Source organism: Strongylocentrotus purpuratus, unplaced genomic scaffold (genome assembly GCF_000002235.5).
Source record: "Strongylocentrotus purpuratus isolate Spur 01 unplaced genomic scaffold, Spur_5.0 spur5_scaffold_20, whole genome shotgun sequence".
In the NCBI taxonomy this organism is placed as follows: Eukaryota; Metazoa; Echinodermata; class Echinoidea; order Camarodonta; family Strongylocentrotidae; genus Strongylocentrotus; species Strongylocentrotus purpuratus.
The window spans coordinates 8,819,440-8,846,800 of NW_022145606.1; the positions used below are offsets into that span (position 1 = coordinate 8,819,440).

At 35.7% G+C, this 27,361-nt stretch overlaps 1 protein-coding gene across 1 annotated transcript; it reads right to left on the reverse strand.

Annotated features, from left to right (window-relative positions):
* Positions 1-459: 459 nt before the first annotated feature.
* On the reverse strand, positions 460-27,361 carry LOC100887888 (trace amine-associated receptor 7e-like). Its single transcript, XM_011684917.2, has 2 exons — positions 27,171-27,361; positions 460-4,538 (listed from the first exon to the last, which is right to left on the reverse strand). Exon 2 carries the CDS (start codon positions 4,510-4,512, stop codon positions 3,223-3,225), a length of 1,290 nt encoding a protein of 429 aa, XP_011683219.1. The 5' UTR covers positions 4,513-4,538; positions 27,171-27,361; the 3' UTR covers positions 460-3,222.

Below are 27,361 nucleotides of genomic sequence, written 5' to 3' on the forward strand. Positions count from 1 at the left end.
TGTTAATGGAATCTACAAAGACCGAATTAATGACCGGCCCAATCCCAATTGTTTTATTCCAACAGCTCATCAGCAATACTCTGGCGGAGGATTTTTGCACTCTCTTAAACAATGTCTCCTACTCACCCAAACTTGAACACATACCACACACAAATGATACCAAGTGATTTGGGATAAAACAATCTTTTATAAGATACTAACTTACTGTTCATAGATGACTTTTATAATAGCAATTTTCTAGATGTAACCTTTTTTTTACTCACACTGTAGAGTAGTTTGCGGTCAAGGTTGGATGTCCCTTTAATGCAAAGGTCAATGAATAAATAACACGCTTCTAATATGTACAGTCCTTCTCCAATTAATGTAATTATATTGAAATCGATAATTTTAAGATTTATCCGCATCTTTAACCCCCCCCCCCCCCCCCCCCCAAAAAAAAAAAAAAAAAAAAAAAAATCATTTTTGAAATCATTTTAATTTAGAAAGTGTTTGGAGACAAGAAAAAAAATACAGACAAGAACATACAAATCACTATAGAGACATTTATTTGAAATTGATATTAAAGTAATTAACACACTTATATTGAAAACTTGAAAAATACTTGTTTAATATCATTCCAAACCATTTATTCATCCAAATCTTTCTTTAGTTGTTCATATCTTCATCAATTCATTCGTATTATCTGTTAATTTGAATATTAAAAAACTTAATACATTTTATTCGATACGAAACAACATCTGGATAAAGTTAAAGATACTGATTTTAAAATTACTATGGATAATAATTTGTTAACTCGAGTTAGTAAGTGTAGACACGTTGAGGTAATTTTAGATGAAGGTTATCATGGCAGAAACATATTAATAATATTCGTTAAAAAGCAAGTAACGGATTATATATGCTCAAATCTATAAAAAAAAATATATATATATATATAGTATATGAATATGAAATGAAATTGGTTTATAATTCACTAGTATTGTCTCACTTAAACTATTGCGATGTAGTATGGGGCGGATGTGGAAGTACACAGAAAAACAAATTACACCAAATTCAGAATAGAGCAGCACGAATAATTAATAGATCCTCTTGGTATTCCTCATCAGATGAAAATTGAACAAGAGTAAAAATGGAAAACACTTCTAAACAGTGCTTTTTAATCATGTCAATGTAGCGTAATAATTTGTGTTGTTTTAGTTTACTTTATTTTAGTTAAGAAAGTTATATTTTTTGTGATAGTAATACATGTATGTACAGCGCCATGAGCGTCAGAGCCTGGCGGATACCGGCGCTATATAAATATCCATATTATTTTTAAAAATGTAGCAATTATGATGTATTAGATTGTCTCAAAACAAGCTTATGAATATTTAGTAGACAAGTTTATATTTTCTGACCTTACATACAATACACGTTCAAGTCTGTATAATTTGAAAACAATAAGACCAAAGACTGGGACTATGAAAAGATCATTCAAATATAGAAGGGCCTTTTCATGAAATAACCTGCCACATGATGTACAAGGTGCTAAATCTTTAAAAAGAAAAAAAGCTTTTAAGGTAAACTGATGTAATACGAAATAAGTGTGTGGGAAGGGGGTAACTTTTTAAATTATTCATGTAATATTTAACTGATCCGTATTTATATGTTCTTAAGTATTTAGTATTATTCCATACTTCATGTTACTTCTAAACCATATGGATTACGCATTTTTCTTATATAATATTTAACATAATTACATACATATGTTCTTAACTTGTTTAATATCTTTTTATACTCACTGTCACGTTTTGTTTTTACTATGTATGTATACATACATATTTTGATAATCAAATTGTTTATATTTTAAGCCTATCAATATAGTTATAATCAACTTAAGTGTTTTTAGCTTATTTTATATATATTGTTGTGTTATGGTTGTAAATTTGTCAGTGTTATATTACTTTTGTTTATACGTCATGATTAAGTTGCTTTGTATCAACACGGCCTTGATTGAAACCAGTCTGCGAACTGCTTCGGGCTTTTACTGTGTATAACATATAATAAACTCAATCTCATTTCTATTCCTTCGATTTTTTTTTCCCAAAGTGAAATGATATCTAAATAATCTTTAAATCAAGTTCATGTATCATTTAATGTAAAAGTCAGCGTAAGAACCACTATAGCACATAATAATTGAATTACAAAGGTTAAATATCTATCAATAGATAAACAAGGTAGCCAATTCAATAAAAATAAGTCTTTTACAAGGTCCAACTTAATGCATATGCCTTTGAGAAGCGCTTCGATACGAATGATTTCATTCTTCTTCTTATCGAATCACGTCCAGTGGTCCACACAGGCTTTGGCACGGTAATTCACGGCTTCCAGGTCATTTTGGGTGCATGACTCTGGCAGGAGTGGGCAGACTAGCAGGTGTTCCATTGTCTGTTCCTGGCCGCATTCACATGCTGTTTGTTCGTCTCCTAGACCCCACCTCTGCATTAGGACTCTGCATCGTCCGTAGCCAGTTCTCAGGCGGTTGAGGCTTAGCCAGGTAGGCAAAGTCTCACTGGAGCCGGTTGCGAGGGATTCCTTCGGGCTGAATCTCAACAGTCAGAATTTCAATTGCATATATGAGTTGTTGCTTTAGGTAGGACAAACATAATGGTTTGCACTTCCTAACAGAACATGATAAATACTATTTGCATCCTGACTCATATTGAAATACAATTATTCGTAACAGGTGAATGAAATCATTCGTGTCGAGACACTTTACGAAAATAACTTCGGTTACATTAATACGAAAATGGCCAATTTATAGAGCATTGACCAAACTAATTCAACAAAATGTTATGACTGTTGTTCATTGGTTGCTATTTATACGAAACTATAATTTTTTCATGAATTGCACTTTCCCCCATCGTTGATAAACTGTCATTTTAAAGATTACAGCCGACAAAACTGAGAGCCCACGAGACTGACAGGCCTAGAGACGGAAAGCCCGTAACATTGACAAGCCACTATAGACCGACGGCCCATCAGACAAACATCCCACTAGACCGACAACCTAATGAGACTCACACATCGCTTTCGTGTGTCTACTTACAATAATTCTGGGAGTTCATCAGACCATTATTATCGGTCCCATGGGCTGTCAGTTTACCGGACCGTTAGGCTACTGAACCATTAGGTCTACCGGACCGTTAGATCTCATGAGCTGTCGGACTACATTAATTACTCGGGTCACTCAGGCACTGCATGTGAAGGAATAGTTGTCAGCTGTGTGATACTCTTATCGTCACAGTTATTGAGTGCAGAGTTGTTCCTAGTCGGTGATTCCACATGACCATCGAATAGCGCCCCAAACGATGACATTGAGCCAGTGAACAGTTCTTTAATGGCTATCCTAAACTGAGGGTACTGGATGGTGTAGATGAATGGGTTAGCGCACGAGTTGCAGAACGCCAATACAGTCAGGATGCGATTAAGATCTCCATAGAGATACGTGTAATCAATAACCCCTACGTTAAAGAGGAAATAACCTATGCTGTTTGGTCCCCAGCAGATTATGAAGACAATTATTACTATAAGAAGTAGTTTAATCACACGATTCTTGGCCTTCAGGAGGCGGTACGATGACGTTGATCGGCTACTTCCGTCGCCATTTTTCCCGAAGAGCAGAGCTTGCTGATAGAGGGCGTAAGCCGTGGCTGCCTGTGTGCCTAACATGATGAGCGAAGGGAAGAGAAAGTGAAGCAGGAAGGAAGTGACCCCTGCGACCTCTGAGGCAAGCTGGGAAGAGTAAGAATAAATGCAGGATTGGGTGCTGGGGTCGACGGATATAGCCAGTGGGATGAAGCTATCTGCGACAACAGCTGTAAGCCAGATCAGAAGAATGGCAAAGACAACGTGACGCTTACGCAGGATGCGGTTAAACTTGATAGGAAACACAACGGCAAAGAAACGCTCGATGGATATGGTTGTCAGTGTAAAGATGGACACACTGACAAAGAGCCACATGAAAAAAGATGTATAGAGGATACGGCAGTACAGTTCACCAACCCAGGTGGACGGTACCACCTCGGCTGTTGGGATGGGGATGATCAGAATTGAGGTGACGAAATCAGCAAGTGCTAGAGCTCCGATTAGAGTGTCTGTGGTCCTGCTGAGAGATCGTCGTCTGAACAGAACGAGCATGACTAGTAGATTACCAAGGATGCCTACGATTCCTAGGATGAGCTGTAGAACCATGTTCCATGTCCAGGATACTGGGGTCCAGGACCATTGGCCATTCATCATGGTCGTACCCTCTATTTCCTCCGTTGGACCAAAGGTACTCGACAAGACAGTTTCAGAGACATCACCTTGTGCATCGCGGAAGGTGCTGTTGTGGACGTCTTCAAAGGTGCCGAAGAATGCGTCGGTGGTAATTTCATAAGAAGTTGTTGCCTCACTCTCGCCCGATGTCTGTCCAAGATAGGTCGTCGAGGAAATGAGAAGGATGACAGTTCCGAGAACAGAATTTTGGGCCATATTCTGTTTAAGGATACAATCAATTCCTGCAGAGGGAAAAGAGATCAAGTGCAATTATTAGTCATGGAAGGGTAAAGGAGTTGTGGAGGTGTCTTGGTATAGTGATTAATCCACTTGACTCTCAATCAAAGGATCGAGACCGGGTAGGAATCCCAGCCGAACACTCACGTCCATACTTGCCACCCAGGTGTAAAGATTTGTACCTGGTAATGTTGGGGTAATCATAATTGAAGGGACCAAACAAAGAGGAGTATGGTGCTCTAGCATTCCCCGGAATTCATTCCAGCCAGGTACCCTCTTACCTCACGTGGGTCGAGTTTTGCAAATGCAGATTAGTGTCTCGCCAAAGAACATTAATTCGTGCCTCGGCGGAACTCTCATAAACCCCGTAAGACATAATCACATTAATTACAACAAACGTCCTACTTAAAGTCTCATACGAGCCAGTACAGCCTTGACCATGTGTTCATTGACGTGGGCTGGCATCATTTCGGCTCTAAGCAGAGAATACATAGAGTTGTTCAATAAAATACTTAGGTGTGAAATTTGCAACAATGATCATTCTTCTTTCGGTCGAGAGCCAGGAGGGCGTAAATGTTTCCGCCCTTTCAGCACTAACCAGAGAAGTAACCCTTTTATTCAGAAGGGCGTTAATCACGTGAAGAATGAATTGAGTTGATGCCCAGAGACCAGAGACTACGTGAAGTTGATAAACTTATCTGGGGGGAGGGGGGTGGGGGGGGGGAGGTGTTTCACAAAGATCCTAAGTTGAACTTGTTTCTAAGTTGGACTTTACAATTATGGAAAGCCGTTACCATCTTTGAAAATATTTTGTAATCATTTTTTTTAAAGGCATACAATGTTGATTCAAATCATTCATATTTTCTCTTTTCATCGGAGATTTCATGTCCTCGATGTGGAATTTATGAAAAGACTACATATGGCTCTCCATAATTTTTAAGTCCAACTTAGAGATAAGTTCAACTAAGGATCTTTGTGACACACTTTGTGTATACTTTGAGACAGCTGGGTAACCCTCCCATCCAGAATGGACTTAATCACGTGTTTAATTAATAAAATTAATGCTTTTCCGGCTATTAACAAACAAACAAAAAACAGTGCGTGACGTCATTAAATGAGATACTTCTGAGTATTATATCACCTCCGCCCTCTATCGCTCTGATGTATATCAATGCATGTCACGACGTTCTATAATTCTGAATACAATTATTTCGTGAGACATAATCGTATTAAATGCATCGAACATCCTACTTATAGTCTCCATGAGCCTATTATGGTCTATCATGTATTATATTTCTCATATAATCGTATCAATTTTGAGAAAAGGGTTCGAAATCTTATTATGAGATTATATCACCTCCGCCCTCTATCGCTCTGATGTATATCAATGCATGTCACGACGTTCTATAATTCTGAATACAATTATTTCGTGAGACATAATCGTATTAAATGCATCGAACATCCTACTTATAGTCTCCATGAGCCTATTATGGTCTATCATGTATTATATTTCTCATATAATCGTATCAATTTTGAGAAAAGGGTTCGAAATCTTATTATGAGATTATATCACCTCCGCCCTCTATCGCTCTGATGTATATCAATGCATGTCACGACGTTCTATAATTCTGAATACAATTATTTCGTGAGACATAATCGTATTAAATGCATCGAACATCCTACTTATAGTCTCCATAAGCCTATTATGGTCTATCATGTATTATATTTCTCATATAATCGTATCAATTTTGAGAAAAGGGTTCGAAATCTTATTATGAGATTATATCACCTCCGCCCTCTATCGCTCTGATGTATATCAATGCATGTCACGACGTTCTATAATTCTGAATACAATTATTTCGTGAGACATAATCGTATTAAATGCATCAAACATCCTACTTTAATATAGTCTCCTATGAGCCTATATGGTCTCTACCATGTATTATATGTCTCATATAATCGTATCAATTTTGAGAAAAGGGTTCGAATTCTTATTTTGAGAACCTGAGCAAAGAAAGTTTTTAAAAAAAGGAAAGAAGAAAACAAATATCAGTCTTGAGAGGGCATTATTCAACACCAAGAATTTATTATTTACAATTTCATCACTTTAACCTCGATTTCAACCGCGACAACGATCATTGAATATTGTAACATCGCCTTTGCTTTTAATGTGTTCATTTGAACCAAATTCATGACCCCGTACCAAAAGTTGTAATACTTATAATACATGCACGTGAATCTAAAGTTTACTTCAAAAATTACCCAGTGGAAATCTGTCCCTGAATGCTTGTGATTTGGTGGAAAACTGTTAGGTTCGTATTACGTTAATAATACCAAAACCGCGCTTCAGCTCGGGGTCAAAGATGCTTAAATCGGAAACATCAAGGGCGAATTCCTCACAAGAACTCACGCACTTTATTGTGATTATACTCATTGAATACAAACAATAACTTGAGTATGTCGATTTATTTATTTAGGGTACGCGTATGCACGTTCCGTCCTTTTGAAGACACCCCCCTAAGTCCAGTGTGTAAAGTCAATACGGGCCGGATTTTTGTGTAGTACGAGCCGGACTTTGGTCCGTGAAAAGTACCCCTTTACCGGACATTTTGGGGACACGCATGCGGCCCCTCTGACCACGAAATGGGGGGCCGGGGCCGGGGCCGGGGCGTAACTACATGTACTATAACAAATATAATCTTCCGCACTGCTGATGCACTGTGGTGAAAAACGAAAAAAAAAAATACACAATAGGGGAGGGGTAGGGAAGAGTGTTGAAGGCTTGTAATGAGTATTTATCATGGTTAAGAACCCTCTCCCACCCCCCTCTCTCTCTCTCTCTCTCTCTCCTCTACCTCTTACCCCCCCCCCCCCCCCCTCCCTCCCTCTATACTCTACTCTCTATCTCTCTCTTTCTCTCCCTTTATATATATCTATACTATCTATATAGCTCTTTTCTCTCTCTCTCTCTCTCTCTCTCTCTCTAATGTATTAAACTGCTAAACTATAATAGAAATGGACGTGCCAATATCATTGAGTTTAACTGTTATTATTTCTTATTGATTGAAATGAATGTATCAAATGAGATGCATTGCATTTGCTTTTTGAAGAAACAAAGTCACACACACACACACACACATATAAACGCCCGCCTAAATGTTCTTTGATATTTCATATTTGATATTACCCCCCCCCCCTCCCCCCTCTATACTCTACTCTCTATCTCTCTCTTTCTCTCCCTTTATATATATTTATACTATCTATATATATCTCTTTTGCTCTCTCTCTCTCTCTCTCCCTTTATATATATATCTATACTATTTATATGTCTCTTTTCTCTCTCTCTCTCTCTCTCTCTCTCTCTCTCCCTTTATATATATCTATACTATCTATATATCTCTTTTCTCTCTCTCTCTCTCTCTCTAATGTATTAAACTGCTAAACTATAATAGAAATGGACGTGCCAATATCATTGAGTTTAACTGTTATTATTTCTTAAAAGGCAATCCAATCTTTGCTCTTTGCAATAAGTATGACAGCAGAAGAATAAGAGAAAAATAATAGTACAATTTTGAAATAAATCGGGATAACAATGAGAGAGAAATGAATGTTTGAGTTATAGAATGACAAAATATATGCGAATCTTAAATTTGCAATAATTGGTCAGTGGAATATATCGTACTGGGGCCCGTTTCATAAAACAAATGCCTAATTTCTATGACAAACCTGCTCTCAGCCAATCAGATGCCATGATTTCAGTAGCTTATAACAGTAGCCTGTAACTTGCTATTGATATCAAGTTGTTATGAAACAGGGCCCTTGGGTTGTTTCACAAAACTTGTCATCAGTGACAAATGACAGTTTTTGTTATAAGCTACTGAAATCCTTGCTTCTAATTGGTTATCAGCAGATTTGTCACTGCTTTTTGTCATTTGTCATTGAAAAAAGGCTTCGTGAAACAGGCCCCTGATGTACAACTCCCCCTCTTGTCGTGAATCAAATATCAACAACTGGAGTTTTTCTCCTAAATCCTTCTCCATTGAGCGGGTTCTCCTGAAAATATATTATGGATTGTGTATTAGTAAAGGTCCTTTGAAAGAAAAGACCGCCATGAATCAAACTTTAAAGGCCCACTGCACTACTTGTAGCTACTTGCGCCCTCTCTATAACAAACAATGCCTAATCGGTGACCATTGGTCCCCCATGATCCTCTTTTTCTTATGTTAACTGAGAGCTTAGTTGATGAGATAACCACCTGTCCAGTGACCTTGCAGGGCAGTCTAATCTCTCCTGTAAACTACGGCAGATAAGCTTTAAGGAAAAAGACATTTTGGTAATTTTCTATGTTGGAAAAAAAATGGGAAATTTGAAATGCCCATACGGATAATGATAACAACAAAACATAATTTAATATTTTTATTTATATTCTGCCTTTCGATTTGTTTTTGTATTGTTATAGATTAGATGTTTGTTAATGCTGGATTTGCATGTTAAACGGCAGGGAAGATAATGCGAAATGCCCCCCCCCCCCTACCACCCCCGTCCATCCCATCGGCGCTACACCATAGCATAAATTATTCTACCCTCTCAGAACTACAGTGTGACAATTTCATGGACACGTGTCTCTCCTAACAATTTTTAATTTGTTGTTCTTATTTCAAATGTTGGTCTTATGCATCTTCAAGTTACTTTTTTTTCGGACTAAAACACGATTTCATTGCTCACCTTCAGTTTGTCCTTAAGAAAGGAGAAAATATAAATATTAGGGAGCTTTGTTTCTCTCCTGAGACGAACTACCGTGTGAGTAAAAAAAAAAAGTTTACACTTAGCAAATTGTCATTTATTTTAAAAGTCTGCTATGAACGAAAGGTTTACGAGAGCGCAAAAATAGACTTGCGCAAAAGTATCTAAGTGAGAGATTGAAATGAATGTATCAAATGAGATGCATTGCATTTGCTTTTTGAAGAAACAAAGTCACACACACACACATAAACGCCCGCCTAAATGTTCTTTCATATTTGATATTACATATATTGTGTGGCATGATAAATGTTGTTAGGGGTGTTATTTGGATCTGCAAAGAACGAATTAATACCCAAATCCCAATTGTTTTATTCAAACATCACATGTATTACTTTGGAGCAAGTCAATTTTTGCACGCTAATAAACAATGTCTCCTGTTCATTCAAGCATGAACAGATACCACACACAAATGATACCAAAACATTTAGGATAACACACTCTTTCATAAATAGATGTATAATAATTTACTGTTCATAGATAATTGTCTAATAATCATCAATTTTCTAGGAGTAAACTTTTTTTTGACTCACACTGTAACACATACATAAACACACACGCACCATATTGTACAAGGACAATTCGAGTCTTACCCGATACCAACTAATTAACCGATGATGGCCATTCATTTTGTTCATGGGAGTGTAATGTCTCATCGGTCTATTTCTTCTCCGTGTTAGAGGAGTAATAGAGCAATATATTTCTTCTTCTTAATATAGATTCATTAGACTATTCGCCCAGCAAAAAACCTTTGAAATTCTCTTCTTTTTCGTGGTTGTCTTTCACCCTGAGTAGCTGTTGAGCCATTTTATCCACACTGTTTTACTCTTTCCTTCCCTTGATAGTATACTTGAACAAAAGATTGAGTTTGTCCTGATCATCCTTTTTCAATGTGAAAGAAAATGTGTTGAAGCGATTGGAAAGGATGATCATGTAGCAGATAGGTATTTCTGTATACTGTGAGTTTTTGGAATCATCCAAAAATAGTAACAATTGCTCAGTCTTGCTAAGAGTTGTTTAACTCACTATTCTGCATTGATTTTCAAAATATATACATATTAAGGCCAATATGTGATGAACGAATACAAACAAATTGTTTTCTGCTTTATGCAAAAAACCCAGATATATGTATTCTTTTGTCAATATTAGTCTTCAAAAAGATTTATTTTAACAAATCCTTGCAGATGTGTCTTAAATAACATCCTCTTTAATATTATTTCATAATTTAAGTGATAGTTTGGCATCAAATTGTTGAGGCTCCAAGCACTTAAAGAAGCTTTAATGTCATTCTCTCTCTCTCTCTCTCTCTCTCTCTCCATTTAATGTCCGAGCATGTACAGGGTTGATATATTAGGTCGTTTTCTTCTGCTTCTACTTATTACTGAATTCCTGGTCGTTTTAAAAGGTCTCCGAAGTTACAATTCCATTATGCATTTATGGCTATATAGTTTGGTCTAAGCACCTTAATATTGTCTCTAATCTAAATACATGTCGTATGTTTAGGCGTTCCTCTTACGATTAGAGTTTTAGGGGAGCTTTAATGTTTCGTGTGTCATGATTTATGACAGAAATACATGTTACTTCGTTTATTACTATTCTCAAAGAACATTATGAGATATACCGGTCAATGTTTACTAAGGATTGTGTGCCGGTAACTGAACGCTTGATGGTCGCTAGGCATTATGGTTTATGTTTTCATCGTTGCTAGGAAGAATGTAAGACATTGCTCTTGTCATTTCTGGCTTCCGTGGGGGTGTTTCACAAAGACTAAGATTGCCTTTAAGTTGGACTTTACTATGGCAGGCCATTCATGCCACTGGTTGCTCTCACCATTGGTTTCTCAATTACAATCTTTGGATAGTATAATTCCTTCCATAATGAATTACCAACAAATGTAAATTCTGTAGATCTTCAACCATGATTTGTACGTCACTTGAGAGACCATTGCCAGTAAATGATGAGAGCAAACGGTAGCATAAACAGCCAGCCATAGTTAAGTCGAACTTAATTCGACCTTAGTCTTTGTGAAACACCCCCCAGATCATATATTTACTTTCGATGCCATTACAGCGGGGGAATATTGATAGTCAATTTGGTTGTGGACTTATGTAAATACCAAAGATATGACAAGCCATCAATTATATTTGATGTAATTTCAAAGAATTATGTTGATAATCATTTTGGACATTATTAGGTTAGAGCTATGTATGCTGAATTTTCAAGGCATTGTGTTTGTTTTTACTTTATTCACCGAGATCATATTACATCTTCGATGCTATTTGAGCAAAGAAAGATGAACTATTTTTAATGGAAATGGAGTTAGCTTTGATATATTAATGATAAAATGGTACCATTGTTCTTGTTTCCATTCTTCCTGGTATTATGTGTCATTTTTGATGTAATAGTTTCATCCCAGAATATGGAGTATAATATTGGAAGTGGAATTGAGTTAGAGATGTTGATAATATAATCGTTATATATTGTGTTTACGGCATTTCATCAGCTTCTTTCATGTGTAATCATTTCAGACGGTGACTAGATATTGATCGTGAAATTATGATGATGATGGCGATGGTCATGATGAGATTGATGGTGAAGATGACAATGATGATATAATTTTCATAATTATATCTATAATGTTCTTTCGGAAACTGTGTTAATTTATGATGGGCGTTCCCAACTCAAGCTATGCTTTCCGGGTTTTCGCCTCCTTCCGTATCTGAATTATTTACTGTATACTCTATGTTGAAATAATTGTTACATATATCATGTATATATACATTGTGTTTCATATTGTACTGTTGAAAAGGAAATATATGTTAATAAATACAATACAAATAAATGATGAAGAAGTGGTGATGATGACGATACTTTCTATTGCGTTTTTTGCAATTATCACATTGATTCTTCCTTAGCATTTTAATAATAAAATAACGATTTTGGAAAGTAACTCGCAAAGTGAAATGCGCTATGATAGAGAATGTAAACATGTTTTTCGTCATTGCATTCTCTGTAATTACATGTAATCATTGATGCCATTTCCCCCAATGAATGATGACCTTCTTAATAGAAATTGAATCAGTGTGGAGATAGTATAATACCAAAATGTCAGGCATTTTTTTTTGCCATTGTGTCCTCAGAAATTACTCCCATTTCAGCAGTGAATGATGATCTTTTTAACGGAAATTGAATTAGTGCGGAGATATAGATAATCAAATGATTGACATTGTTCTTGTTTTCCATTCTTCCTGATGATATTAGCCTTTGATTTCATTTTAGAAAGGAATGGTGATAACTGTTTTTGAAACAGAATTAGTGTCAATGCATGGATGATGAAATGATGGAAATTGAATTTGTTTTTTTGCATTCCTCATGTTTTTTCTAGCCCCATCTACATTACTCACCTTTTTATGTTTTAATGTTGATGTTTGTTAACTGATATAGACTTTCATTGTTCTTTTATGCTTATGTATCTGTTTTTCATTTGCTCTATGTGTCAAATGTATAAAATGTATTTTCTTACCTTGTATATTCTTCTGGTTTTTAATGTGGAAAATAAATGAAATAAATGAAATGAAATATTATCAGTTCACCCTTCATCAAACTTAAACAATGAAAGACTATTTAGGAAGGGAATCAAAAAGGAGATATTAATCATTACAAATTGTAAGTCTTTGTTATTATTTTTTATTTTCATTCTTCGATATCATATATAATCTTTGATGCTTTATGAACGCGTAATATTTGATTAGCGCCGTCTGTCTAGAAATTCTATTCCGATGCACACGAATTATTACCATAGCTTTAGCCTCTCTGCCATTACAGCGCTCCAGCATTTCAAGGATTTAATTCCTGACACTTTGGAAATTGAATTAATACGTCGGATGTAATGATGAAGAAAAAAAAATCAGTATTTCTAGTCGGATAGATAGATTGTGTCGTAAATCGGTTCGACGTGTGAAAATTAGATTTTTCGTACATAATAAAACATGTCATGATATAAAAATTGTTTCACGCTGGCGTGTTTAACCCGTTGACTACTGAATTATCTAATTCCCATTGAATTAACACAGGGACCACCAGGTTCCAGTAAGCAATGGGTTAAAGTCTGTCTCTTTTCTCGGCCTATCTCCTTTCCTCCGCTTCTTTCTTTCACCCTCCCTCTCTCTCTCTCTTTCTCCCTCTCTCTCTCTCTCTATTCTTCTCCTTCTTTCCATTTCACACATTCCCCCCTCCTTTATTTCTACGACCTTCCTTTTCTTTTCTATTCTCCCGACTCTTTCTTCCTCCTTTTCCCTTACATTGCTTCTTTATCCTCTCTCCACCCCCCCTCTCTCTCTCTCTCTCTCTCTCTTTCTCGCGCTCCCCCCCCCCCCTCTCTCTCTCTCTCTCTCTCTCTCTCTATCCCCTACTCTTCTGTTTGTTCTTAAACATAAACCTCTTTTATCCCCCTCGTCCTCTCTGAATCAATCTCCCTCTCTTTATTTCAGTAATTTTCTAAAATTCAATATATATTGGCTTCCGTTCTTTACTCTTGTCTAATTCCTTTAAATGTAATTCGGGTATATTATTGTATAAACCTATGCCATGAGCTAAGGGCGCGATGGCATGACTAATGCTTCGAAGGAAATTTGAAGGAAAAATGGTAACATCCACAAAAAATGTTTGCCTGAATACAGAAGTTTTTAGTAACAAAAGATAATGGCCCAAAACAATCGAAAGAAATCTGTTCGTCATTTCTAAGGTTGTAATGAGGCAATCAGCACATTTTTTAAGTGCAATCACTAATTGTAAACATCGCTCCTTGCCCGGTCCTAATCGTTGCAATTAACGCAATAAAAGCTCTCTCATTAATTATAATCGTTGGTTTTGCGGCATAAATACGGCTAGAACATACCCCTATGGACCAATTACATTTACGAAAGCCGAGTAATTAGTTCAGAGGCCTAATTGGACGAAGACGTCCCTGCTTGAAAAAGCCAGCGGGGTGTATTTATTAATTGCATGATGACATAGTTGTGTAGTAACCTCATAGAAAATAGTATTGATAGGTTAAGGATGCTTAGTATATAGTATACAAATAAAACACAGCAGTGAGAGCATTGGCAATTTTACTAATGCCCGAACAAAATGATGTGTATTATTTGTTTTATAAGATTATGTTTTATTTGTTTTATAAAATCATGTTTTAAAACATGATTTTGATATTGACCGGTCATTACCATTGGATAATGACCGATCATTATCCATATTACCCGTTAGGCAAAATAAATGCCTGGTCACGTGTACGCTTTTAACCAATCATTTTATTAGGATCCACGTCTTCATCTTATAATGGGCTCTCATGCGGAATTCGAAACCATTCGGGCGTTTACCCAATAACAGGTGTTGCAATCACCACTGTTATCAGGATTAGCCTTCAGTCTTTGACCGACAAGCCTTTCCACCAACCGTCCCATACGGAAACGTCAATATCTAACATTTCACTCACCCGAAGACTCCGAGAGACTAGGGGGTATTTCTTGATGGGCCTACGGGTTTGCTGTGTGCAGAATTGTACACCCATTAATGGTATTTCAATAAAGTATGGTGTCAACGAAGTATGGCCTTCTGCACATAAAAATTGACGACCTTCTCCATTTAAACCAATTTATAAAAACGAGTGTTGTAATAAGGATAGTAACGACCAAGGTTTACACGTTGGTTTTTAGCTCGAGGGGAGAAATTATAAATGAATTTAATTAATTCCTTAATTGTTATTACATGTGCCTTGCTTCAAGGTATACGCAACGGATTTTGAATTTTGATTTGAAATTGGGTTTATACAGACGTGTACCAATGAGGTTACTTCTTGTGATCGACCTTTTTTTCAATTCAATTTATTTTATTTTCACATTCTGATAAAAATCACAATAACAAACATTTACAAAACAAAGTCAATTCAAACAAATAACACAACAGAACAGAATAATCAAAATGTGGAGGGGGGGGGGGACAAACAAAGGCCAAAGACCTATTAAAGGCTTGTCCCCAAACTATATAAATAATTAAATATAAATTAAGTGGTACAACAGGAAGACAGAAAAAACAAAAAACAAGGCAAACGTACCGCTTTGCAGACTCAGAGGGTGTATGATTGAATAAGATTAGATTTATATATTCTCTTAAAATAGATAAGGAAGGGCAGTTCTTTATATCCGACCCAATATCCGATACCTTGAACGTAACCATCCCGAAAGACGAGAATAAGTTTCGAACCGGTATCCGCCTGAGCCAGTTTGTGAGCGAAGACAGAGAGCTGACCAAAGGACTGTACTACTAGACCAACTCACGTCAACGTATAGTTGCGTCTTTTACTATTTCCGATCCATTCCTTCTCGACTCAAGGCTGAAATGTCGATGTTTGTACTTAGTGATTAAAACCTGACCCATGATTCAAAACCACGTTTAACAAAATGAATATTGAGGCCTACTTGTTATGTTCTGAAATGCAGCAGTGCTTAAATCTAGCGATTGGAATGAACAGGTGAATAACGGTAATGGCAAGTCGTCAACATATTGCCGAATTTTGCAAAATCCTCCATATATTTCAAGATCCTTTTTACAAAAATTAAGAGTACCGATTTCATCTCTTAATGGAGATTATGAGAGCTTTGTCAATTTGAAAATCAATCGTCTAAAATTCGTTATGCCTTTCGCTAGGTTGGGTAAAGGGCTTAATGGTCAAGTCGTGTTTATTGCATTTTTAACAGAAATTGAAAATGAAAGGCAATTAGAAGGATATTGGTAAACTGGCAGCGGTAAATGTCATGGCTGAGGTTTTACGAGTTTCGTTCATTATCCATTTGTGAAGTAACCTGCGAGAGGTGTTTGTTCATTAAAGCACTCGCAAACATGAAATATTTGTATAATATATTCATGTGATAGTTGACTGAGCCTGCATTACCATGCACATTGATTAATTGATTTTAGTCGAGGATGAGCTTCGCTGTTTCTGAGCTCCCACTGGTAGAGAAATATGGAAAAAAAACATCAACTATTTGTATAATATATTCATGTGAAAGTTGACTGAGCCTGCATTACCACATTGATTTATTGATTTTAGTCGAGGATGAGCTTCGCTGTTTCTGAGCTCCCACTGGTAGAGAAATGTGGAAAAAATTGTTTTAATGTCTGAAACATAAGGAAATTGCAGTGTAGCTCCGTCAAGGTTTTCTTAGGCGCCTCATGAAAGGATCATGTTTCAAATATTACATCTGTCAATTTCTTTCTTTCTTTCTTTCTTCTTCTTTAGAAAGTCACTCTTTCTAAACTTATTCAAAGTTAACTCGAAATCCGCACATTTAGTTTACACCATTCTGGCTAATTCTGCAGACATTATAAGGCTTGTGTAAACGGCAGTCAATATCTGCACATTGGTTTTGCTATAATTTATCCTTTTTTTTAAATTTTTTATTCAGCAATTGATTTAAAACGGTAAAGTTACAGTGAATGGGGTCACTTTTGTTAGGATTTTATGAAAGTGAAGAAATTTGATTTAATATCATCATTCTATACGTCAAATATTCTGTATTTTCCACTAAAAGCAAAAACCATGTGTTATCGTTAAATTCTTTTGAATGCATGTCAAGATATTATCCTTTCTTAGGAAATTACATCTGAACAACAAAAAGGTGGTGAAATACGGAACAATATTGAAAACTCAATTAAAAATGTGACGACTCTAAATTCTTTCAAATCTAAATTCAAGTTGCGTCTTCTTGCCACATATAAACGAGTTCCCTGATGCATACAATTACCACATAAATTATGCTGTTCTGTTTTATAATTGTCTTGTTTACGTTTGGTATGTTTTTATATTGTAAATATTAATGTTTTGTATTTTCCACATTTGTCATTTATGTTATGCATGGGTTCACCCACTTTATTGTTATATTGTGAATGTTAATGTTTTGTATTTTCCACATTTGTTATTTATGTTATTCATTGGTTCACCCACTTCCCTCAAGCCATCGGCTTTATCAGGTACTAATAATCCGGTACACTCCTCAATGTATATATATTGTATGTGATTTTTTTTTCTCAATGAAATGATATATTGAATTCAATTGAATTAAAAATCAATGATTTCAACCATTTGGTGGAGAATATCGTTTTGTTGTAAAAACAGAATTTCTTTTCATCGCCTCGTTTATCGTTCTTACATTTTGTCGAAATATTATGTGTTATAGGCCTATGTAAATATATACATAATGCAGTCATGAGCAATATTTAATGAAGGCATTTTAATGCAAAATGTTTCGTTAATTTTGTTTGTTGTTGAAAACGATGATGATGAATAAGACAATGATGATAGGTGATGATGATGAAGCTACTGATAATCATATTGATGATGACGACGATATTAATGATGATGATAATGATGATGATGGTGATGATGATATTGATGATAAAGATATTGATGATAAAGCTAACGATAATCATATATATGATGACGACGATATTAATGATGATGATAATGATGATGATGGTGATGATGATATTGATGATAAAGATATTGATGATAAAGCTAACGATAATCATATATATGATGACGACGATATTAATGATGATGATAATGATGATGATGGTGATCATGATATTGATGATAAAGATATTGATGATAAAGCTAACGATAATCATATATATGATGACGACGATATTAATGATGATGATAATGATGATGATGGTGATGATGATATTGATGATAAAGATATTGATGATAAAGCTAACGATAATCATATATATGATGACGACGATATTAATGATGATGATAATGATGATGATGGTGATGATGATATTGATGATAAAGATATTGATGATAAAGCTAACGATAATCATATATATGATGACGACGATATTAATGATGATGATAATGATGATGATGGTGATGATGATATTGATGATAAAGATATTGATGATAAAGCTAACGATAATCATATATATGATGACGACGATATTAATGATGATGATAATGATGATGATGGTGATCATGATATTGATGATAAAGATATTGATGATAAAGCTAACGATAATCATATATATGATGACGACGATATTAATGATGATGATAATGATGATGATGGTGATCATGATATTGATGATAATGATATTGATGATAAATCTACTGATAATCATAATGATGATGACGACGATATTAATGATGATGAAAATGATGATGATGGTGATCATGATATTGATGATAATGATATTGATGATAAAGCTACTGATAATCATAATGGTGATGACGACGATATTTATGATGATGATACTGATGATGATGGTAATCACGATATTGATGATGACATTGATGATCGTCATAATCATATTGATTATGACGATGGTATTAATGATGATGGTAATAAGGATGACGATGATTGACGTTGATGGTGCGATGAGCATGATATTGATAATGACAGCATGACACAGCCACTCTTGGTGACTGACAAAGCCGGTTATAAGGAAAAACACCAAAGTGTTGTCAAATACCCTATCGGCAAACCCACTACTGTGGGCCTTCAAGGTGCTATTACAGCTTTAAATTCATTAAAGCGCGTAATAATTGTCAGTGCCTTTGGTAAAGCAAACAGACAGTGGCCGCCAAATCAAGGATCGAAGCAAGTATTGATTGAGTGTGTTGCATGCTCCGTCAGTGATTTTCGCTGGACGTTCTTTAGTTCAATTGGATTGGCAATTTTGTTGAACCATGTTTTTTTTTATTTTTTTTATTTCATGTTTCATTGATCCTTTTCATTTCATATTAAACATCACATAGTATCAACATAAATTATGGCGGCTAATATGATAACATAATACATGACGTGATACATAGACATGTCTAACATAAAAGAACAACAACAGCAACAATCAAACTACTGGTTGTCGATTACTGGTATTAAGAGATTATATAAGCTTATAAAGACAACCAGAGACAAACAATGCTTATCAGACATGAAATGTAATACAGAGAGCAGGCACCTGGCCAAATGGAGGGGGGGGGGGTGGAAAACACTACCTCCCTTTCCCACTTTCCCTTTCAATTATCGGTTGTGAGTGGGTCAAAGGAGGTGCACACCATCTGATTCCTTGATCTGATCGTTAATATATATATATATATATGTGCATGATTTGTTGAAGAAAAAAAACAGATTTATAATTCGTGCGTTCATTATAAGTTTTGGTTGGTAATTTGTAGACAGACAACGGTGCACTTAGAAACAATGTCAACCGTATTAATATGCTGTGTATTATTATTAGTCATTTGTTTGTATCATATTCTGATATCAGTCAGAATAAACAGGAAAGCGGGACAGAAATCATCTGGAATGTTATCGTATTAGTTTCCCTTTCGAGGAATATTTTGCACAAATTGCTAAGAGGTTGAATGTGGGTCCTGCTTCATAAAATTTGTTATCAATAATCAATAGGGACTTTTAGATTTGCGTGGACTGATACGTTTGACGTCCATTCAAGGCAGTGCATTAAAAGGACGTCGATCGTAGCAATCCACGTTGTCGTTGTGCAAATCTAAAAGTCCCTAATAATACGTAACAATAACTGTTTTGAGCTACTGAAATTGTGGTATTTGATTGGCTGAGAGCAAATTGTCATAGAAATTTACCATTTGTTATTAATAAATAAATTTTATGAAACAGGGCTCCGAAGAGGATCATTTTTTAAATTAAATCCTTATTCATTTCTATATTCATGTACATGCTTTGACATGTGAGTTAAGTCTGGTGACTATAAAAATTGTGAAATTTACTTATATAATCTTCTTAGGCCTATATATAATTCAAAGCCCTACAACTCCAAAATATTTTGTCTCCACTTCCATGATATTGATAAGGAAGACAGTAATTATGCATTGCTTGACATTTAATTTTAATAACTTCAAATGTTGCTGGAATTATTTGTCATAAATTACCAGAAATAAGCCACAATTAAGCTCTGATAGTGCCGCTGGCGTAAGATGCCACCTCGTTGTGTTGTATTCCCTGTGTTTTTCAAGGCATAAATGCTTTTAATTTTTTTTCCCCTCTTTTTTCGTGGGGGAGATTTAATCATTTGATTATCCTTTCTTCCATATTTGATTTAGTCGTTGTTCTTTTTGTCAACCTTTTTTGTAACAAAATATGTTTTTCCGTCACGTATCAAATTAGGAAAGTGAAATCTCTTTCACATCTCCGGAAATCGGATCACGTCCTAGCTTGGAGAGGCTTGTAGAATAAATATGACGGATGCAGGATTCTTATGAGAGGAAGGAGGCAAATTTCAGAAAGAATTAAACAAAAAATACATTCGGATTGTAATTTTTGTTTTAAGTTAGAATATTTTTGTTTAATAATTCAAATGTCGTCTGCTAAAAGCCAAAAGGGCGTTAACTCACATACTTTAACGTGGAGCTAGTAGCCTCTTGGTTCCAAATTTACGATGTTTTGCTTATTGCCGTTTGGTTTACAACCAGTTCGTCTACTACCCAATAGGTATGTTAAAGGCCCACTGTACTACTTGTAGTTACTTGCGCCCTCTGTATAACAAACAATGCCTAATCGGTGACCATTGGTCCCCCATGATCCTCTTTTTCTTATGTTAACTGAGAGCTGAGTTGATGAGATAACCACCTGTCTAGTGACCTTGCAGGGCGGTCTAATCCCTCCCTGTAAACTATGGCAGATAAGCTTTAACTATCCACATTATCTAATACTCATTTCGCCTGATTATCGTTTGGTCTAATGACTATGTAGTCTTATAGTCATTCGTTCTAATTTCAATTTGATCTATTATAACTCAACTAACCATTTGACCTATTGCTCATTTCGTCTAATTTACAGTCGATCTAATTCTCAGTTTGTCCAATGCCCATTATGTTCACTATCCATATGGTTAAATAATAAAGTAAACATAAATAATAATCATCATCAAATGTGTACTTGGTGTACTCAAAACACGCCACAAGGGCAGGACAGATCCATGTCCCCTTATTTCCCACGTAGTAAACACAATCATTATGCCGGAAAGTTCTTACAAAACTCAAAAAAAAAAAAAAAAACAATTTTTCTGAATTATTATCTTTTAAATCATAACTTTCGAATTACACAGGATAAGCTGCTTCTTAAGCTACCCCCCCCCCAAAAAAAGGAAAAAAAGAAGAGGAATGCGCTTTCAGTTGCGCCGCTCAAAAGCTTTGGAATAACCAGAGATATAACCCTGGAATAACGTTACACAAGACATTATCAAAAAAAAATCTGTTGCTGTCTTCATAGCGTTATTGAAGACGTATTTGTCTTCAGGAGCTTTTGATTGTTTGGTATTGTGTGTATGTAAAGTAGCACGGTTAGGAATTTTGTTCTCATCACAATGCAGCATATTTATATAAAAACAGCGCTATATAAATTGTTTTAATAATTATTATCATTGTTATCTCGCTTCCATATAGCGTTCTATAAATAACTTTCGGTTGTTTTCTTTACTTTTCTGCACGGTCGCTTATTTGCTACACGTGTATTTTTGCCTCCAAAATAATAGGACACTGTGAAAAGGTTGGCCAATATTTTCCCAATACTTTGCCCAACGTTGTGCCAATAATCAACCCAACCATCTACTGGGCAATGTTTTGCCCATTGGTATTGTAAACGTAAGTACCCTACTTCACATGTGCATATTTTTTTTGTATTTTGTTCAATATGTGGGCAAAGATATGACCCTTCAACTGCCCGACTACGGTAGCCAACTTGTTGGGAAAAACTTGACCAGCTGCTGGACAAAATACGAAACGATCATGCACGTACTTACGTTTACCAATACCACTGGGCAAAATATTGCCCAATATAACGTTGGGTTGACTATTGGCACAACGTTGGGAAAAGTGTTGGAAAAATATTGGCCAACCTTTTCACAGTGGACCTATTGATGGAAGAACTGCTTTGTGCAACAAAGTAGCTTTGTGAGATCACCCAATGACAGTGTTGATTGGTTCTATGATGACCCTTTAAAGGCATTGTTTAACGATGTTTCCAGTTTTAAAAATCTAAGATGCATTGCCCTACGTGTTATCAGTGTCTGTGATATGACGTAATATTGAAGCCCTAAAATGAATTGCCCTTCAAAATGATCATGAAGTGCTTCAAAAATGTTTAAAAATCCTTGAGTGACCAATGACATTGTTAAGATGCATGGCCCTACGTGTTATCATTTCTGTGATATGACGTAATATCGAAGCCCTAAAAAGAATTGCGCTTCAAAATTATCATGAAGTGCTTCAAAAATTTACAAATCCTTGAGTGACCAATGACATTGTTGATTGGGTCTATAATGACGCTTAAAAGGCAATTTTTAACAATGCCAAATCTGATATGCATGGCCCTACGTATTGTCAACGTCTTTGGTATGGTGTAATATGGAAGCCCTATACACAAACTGCGCTTCAAAATGATCATGAAGTGCTTCAAAAAAGTAAAAACATCTTTGAGTTACCGTTTACACCATACTCATTTTTTTTTACTGTATTTTTATGAAAACCGTTGGAAAACAATTTTTCGAAATTTCAAATTCCAATCATAAACATCTTGATAATCAGACAGGCGATCGGTTTTTGAAAGTCATGGGATTCCTGACTGACCTAAAGGATTATAACTATGATTGCAGCATGAGCTAAATCCAGTATTTTGTTTAGAATCTGAGGCAAAGATACACAATCCCTTTAAATACGTGTATAGGCTACTCTAGCACTGAGAAGAGTTAAATAACCTTCTATTGAAGAGTTTGTTAAATCTATTCAAAGATAAACACAATTATTCGTGTTGCATATAGAGAGTTAAGTTAACAAAGAAATCTCCTTTCGTAATACATAAATTCGTGGAACTTCATAAATAACATGAACGGTAGATCTTTATCTATGCCGTTGAATTCTTCACAAAAAAAGGACCCAAAGCGATATGTCTCAATTATTACCAGAATGAAAGATAATTATATTGATCAGCAGTTCAGCACAAATGCAAGGAGCAGTCACATGAAGCAATCCGCACAAGATAACTACATCTATCCTCTCGGAATTAAACAAAAAAATAACCGAAAAGCTGGTATGAAATGAATGATTTAACAGGTTTCACGAATTTTATATTCATAAAAACGATAATGGTAATGATGATGGTGATGATGGTTATGGTGATGGTGATGATGGTAATGATGATGGTGATAATGGCAATGATGATGGTGATGATGGTAATGATGATGGTGATAATGGTAATGATAATGGTGATAATGGTAATGATGATGGTGATAATGGTTATGATGATGGTGATAATGGCAATGGTGATAGTGATAATGGTAATGATAATGGTGATAATGGTAATGATGATGATGATAACGGTTATGATGATGGTGATGATGGTAATGATGATGGTGATGATGGTAATGATGATGGTGATAATGGTAATGATAATGGTGATAATGGTATTGATGATGGTGATAATGGTTATGATGATGGTGATAATGGCAATGATGATGGTGATAATGGTAATGATGATGGTGATAATGGTAATGATGATGGTGATGATGGTTATGATGATGGTGATGATGACGAGGAGGGGAAGGAGGTAGAAGAAGATAAATGATGATCATGGTAACGACCATGATGATGACGATGTTAGATATAAATGATGATGACGATGTTGATGATGATGATGATGATGATGATGATGATGATGATGATTATGCCGATGATGGTTATGTTTTTGTTGTTGGTGGTGGTGATGGTCTCGTTGATTTGTTGTTGTATAATGAGATATTATAACAAAAAGCTAGCAAGTAAAGAAACTAACGAAAAAATAAACAAAATGTAACTTACCAAAGATAAAACAGGCAGAGCACTTAAACTAATCAGGCAGAAGAAACAAATTCCTAAATTGCCTGTACGTCGTCATTCAAATCGAAGAGTGAAAGTTTTAAAAATCTCGAAAAATTGATGAAAAAAATTACAATGAATTTGAGTAGACTAAAAGTTCAGGCGAAAATAACATCAATAACCGCCACTGAGCTCCTCGATCCGAGGTATGTGATGCTTTCACACTGTCCCGAGACGCCAGGCATCGCTCGCTTATAAACGGCGGTTGAAGGGGACGGGCAACTGTGGCTGCAGACGCATGCGCATTACTAACATTACTTTGAGACGTCACAATGGAATGGTAGGAGTAGATTGTTGCTTCATTGTCATTTGACTCAATGTGTACTTGTCCTTAATTGTTCTTGGGGGGGGGGGGGGGTATTGCCTAGGGGGTGGTAATTTCAGGGGTGGGGTAATTGTCAACGAGGGTAATTTTCTTAGGGGGTAATAGTGTTCGGGGAGGGGGGGGGGGTAATTGTCCACTGGAGTAGTTTTTCGGGGGTGATTGCCTAGGGGGTTATTGTCCTGATACGGGCAAACAGCACGGAAACAAGACAGGCAGTAGACTAGTTAAAACCTTGCCATATGTCCCCAAAAAACTTAAATATTTAATTTGTAATCAGTGCTCATTCTAATGAGCAGTTCGACTTACACACATTGGGCTAATATCTAGGTCTGCACTGAGCAAAAATAAGCCATACGCATGATGGAGATCGCGTGGTATTAAAAATAACGTCAAATCTTGTTGGAATCAATTGAAATAAATTACAAGCTCAGAAAGTGCTGGTGGCTTAAATACCATCATGCTGTATTTTATATACGTCATTAGTGCATAAATGTTTTTAAAAATGTGTTTTTTTAGGGTGAGGAGGTATGATTAGCTGATTGTTTGCTTTCTTTCATTTATTATTTTGTTTTTGTTGTTTTTGTCACCCTTTTTTGACAAATTGTTATTTTTTCTTTACTTATCAAACTAGGAAAGTGAAACCTGTTTAATATTTCCAGAAATCACATCACGTTCTTTCTTGAAGACGCTTGTAGAATAGATAATGCCGGATGCAGGATTCTTTTTAAAGGCATCGTTTAACAATGAATCTGAGATGCATTATTATATTTTAATTATTATCGTCTCCCCTCCATTTAGCTTTCTATAAATAGCTTTAGGTTGTTTTCTTCACTTTTCTGCACGGTCGCTTATTTGCTACACGTGTATTTTTGCCTCCAAAATAAAAGGGACACTGTGAAAAGGTTGGCCAATATTTTTCCAATACTTTGCCCAACGTTGTGCCAATAGTCAACCCAACCATCTACTGGGCAATGTTTTGCCCATTGATATTGTAAACGTAAGTACCCTACTTCACATGTGCATAATTTTTTCGTATTTTGTTCAAAATGTGGGCAAAGATATGACCCTTCAACTGCCCGACTACGGTAGCCCACTAGTTGGGAACAACTTGACCAGCTGTTGGGCAAAATACGAAACAATTATGCACGTACTTACGTTTACCAATACCACTAGGCAAAATATTGCCCAATAGATCGTTATGTTGACTATTGGCACAACGTTGGCAAAATTGTTGGAAAATATCGCTCCACCTTTTCACAGTGGACCTACTGATGGAAGAACTGCTTTGAGCAACAAAGTAGCTTTGTGAGATCACCCAATGACAGTGTTGATTGGTTCTATGATGACCCTTTAAAGGCATTGTTTAACGATGTTTCCAGTTTTAAAAATCTAAGATGCATTGCCCTACGTGTTATCAGTGTCTGTGATATGACGTAATATTGAAGCCCTAAAAATAATTGCCCTTCAAAATGATCATGAAGTGCTTCAAAAATGTAAACAAATCCTTGAGTGACCAATGACATTGTTGAGATGCATAGCCCTACGTGTTATCATTTTCTGTGATACGGCGTAATATTGAAGCCCTAAAAAGAATCGCGCTTCAAAATGATCATGCAGTGCTTCGAAAAAGTAAAAACATTTTTGAGTTACCGGTTTCACCATACTCGTTTTTTTTTTTTACTGTAGTGTTATGAAAACCGTTTCAATCATAAACATCTTGACAATGAGACAGGCGATCGGCTTGTAAAACTTATGGGATTCCTGACTGACCTAAAGGTTTATAGTTATGATTGCAGCATGAGCTAAATCCCGGATTTTGTTTCAGAATCTGAGGCAAAGATACCCAATCCATTTAAACCCGGGTATAGGCTAATCTAGTACTGGAAAAAGTTAAATAACCTTGTATTGAAGAGTTGGTTATATTTTTATTAATTATTTGTATAGCATAATTTATAAAGAGTTAAGTTCATGAAGGACGGACTGTCCTTTTGAAAGATGTACATTCAAGGAACTTTATAAATCACATGAACGGTATATAGATCTATATTTTTGTCGTTGAATTCTTCACAAAAAAGGACCCAAAGCGATATGTGTCTCAACTATTACACAAAATGAAAGATAATGATATTGATCAGCAAAAATATATTGTTTTGGTTAAAATATAATTGCAAGGAGCAGTCACATACAGCACTCCGCACAAGATAACTACATCATTCTATCCTCTGGAACTTTATAAAAATAACCGAAAAGCTAGTATGAAATTAATGTTTTAACAGGTTTCACAAATTTTATATTCATAAAAATGAGAATGGTAATGACGATGGTGATGATGACGAGGAGGGGAAGGACGTAGAAGAAGATAAATGATGATCATGGTAACGGCGATGATGATGACGATGTTAGATATAAATGATGATGATGATGATGATAATTATGGCGATGATAGTTATGTTTTTTGTTGGTGGTGGCGGTGATGGTCTCGTTGATTTGTTGTTGTATAATGCGATATTATAACAAAAAGCTAGCAAATAAAGAAACTAACGAACAAATAAACAAAATGTAACTTACCAAAGAAAAACCAGGCAGAGCAGTTAAACAAATGGGCAAAAACTGCCTGTACGTCGTCACTCAAATCGTAGAGTGAACGTTTTTAAAATCTCGACGAAATGGAAAACAAATATCATGTAACTTGAGTAAAGTAAAATTTCAGACGAAAATAACATCAATTCCTGCCACTGAGCTCCTCGATCCGAGGTATG

Excerpts from the sequence above, each read along its gene's own strand:
- LOC100887888 (XM_011684917.2), bottom strand. The coding sequence starts at position 4,512 with ATGGCCCAAAATTCTGTTCTCGGAACTGTCATCCTTCTCATTTCCTCG.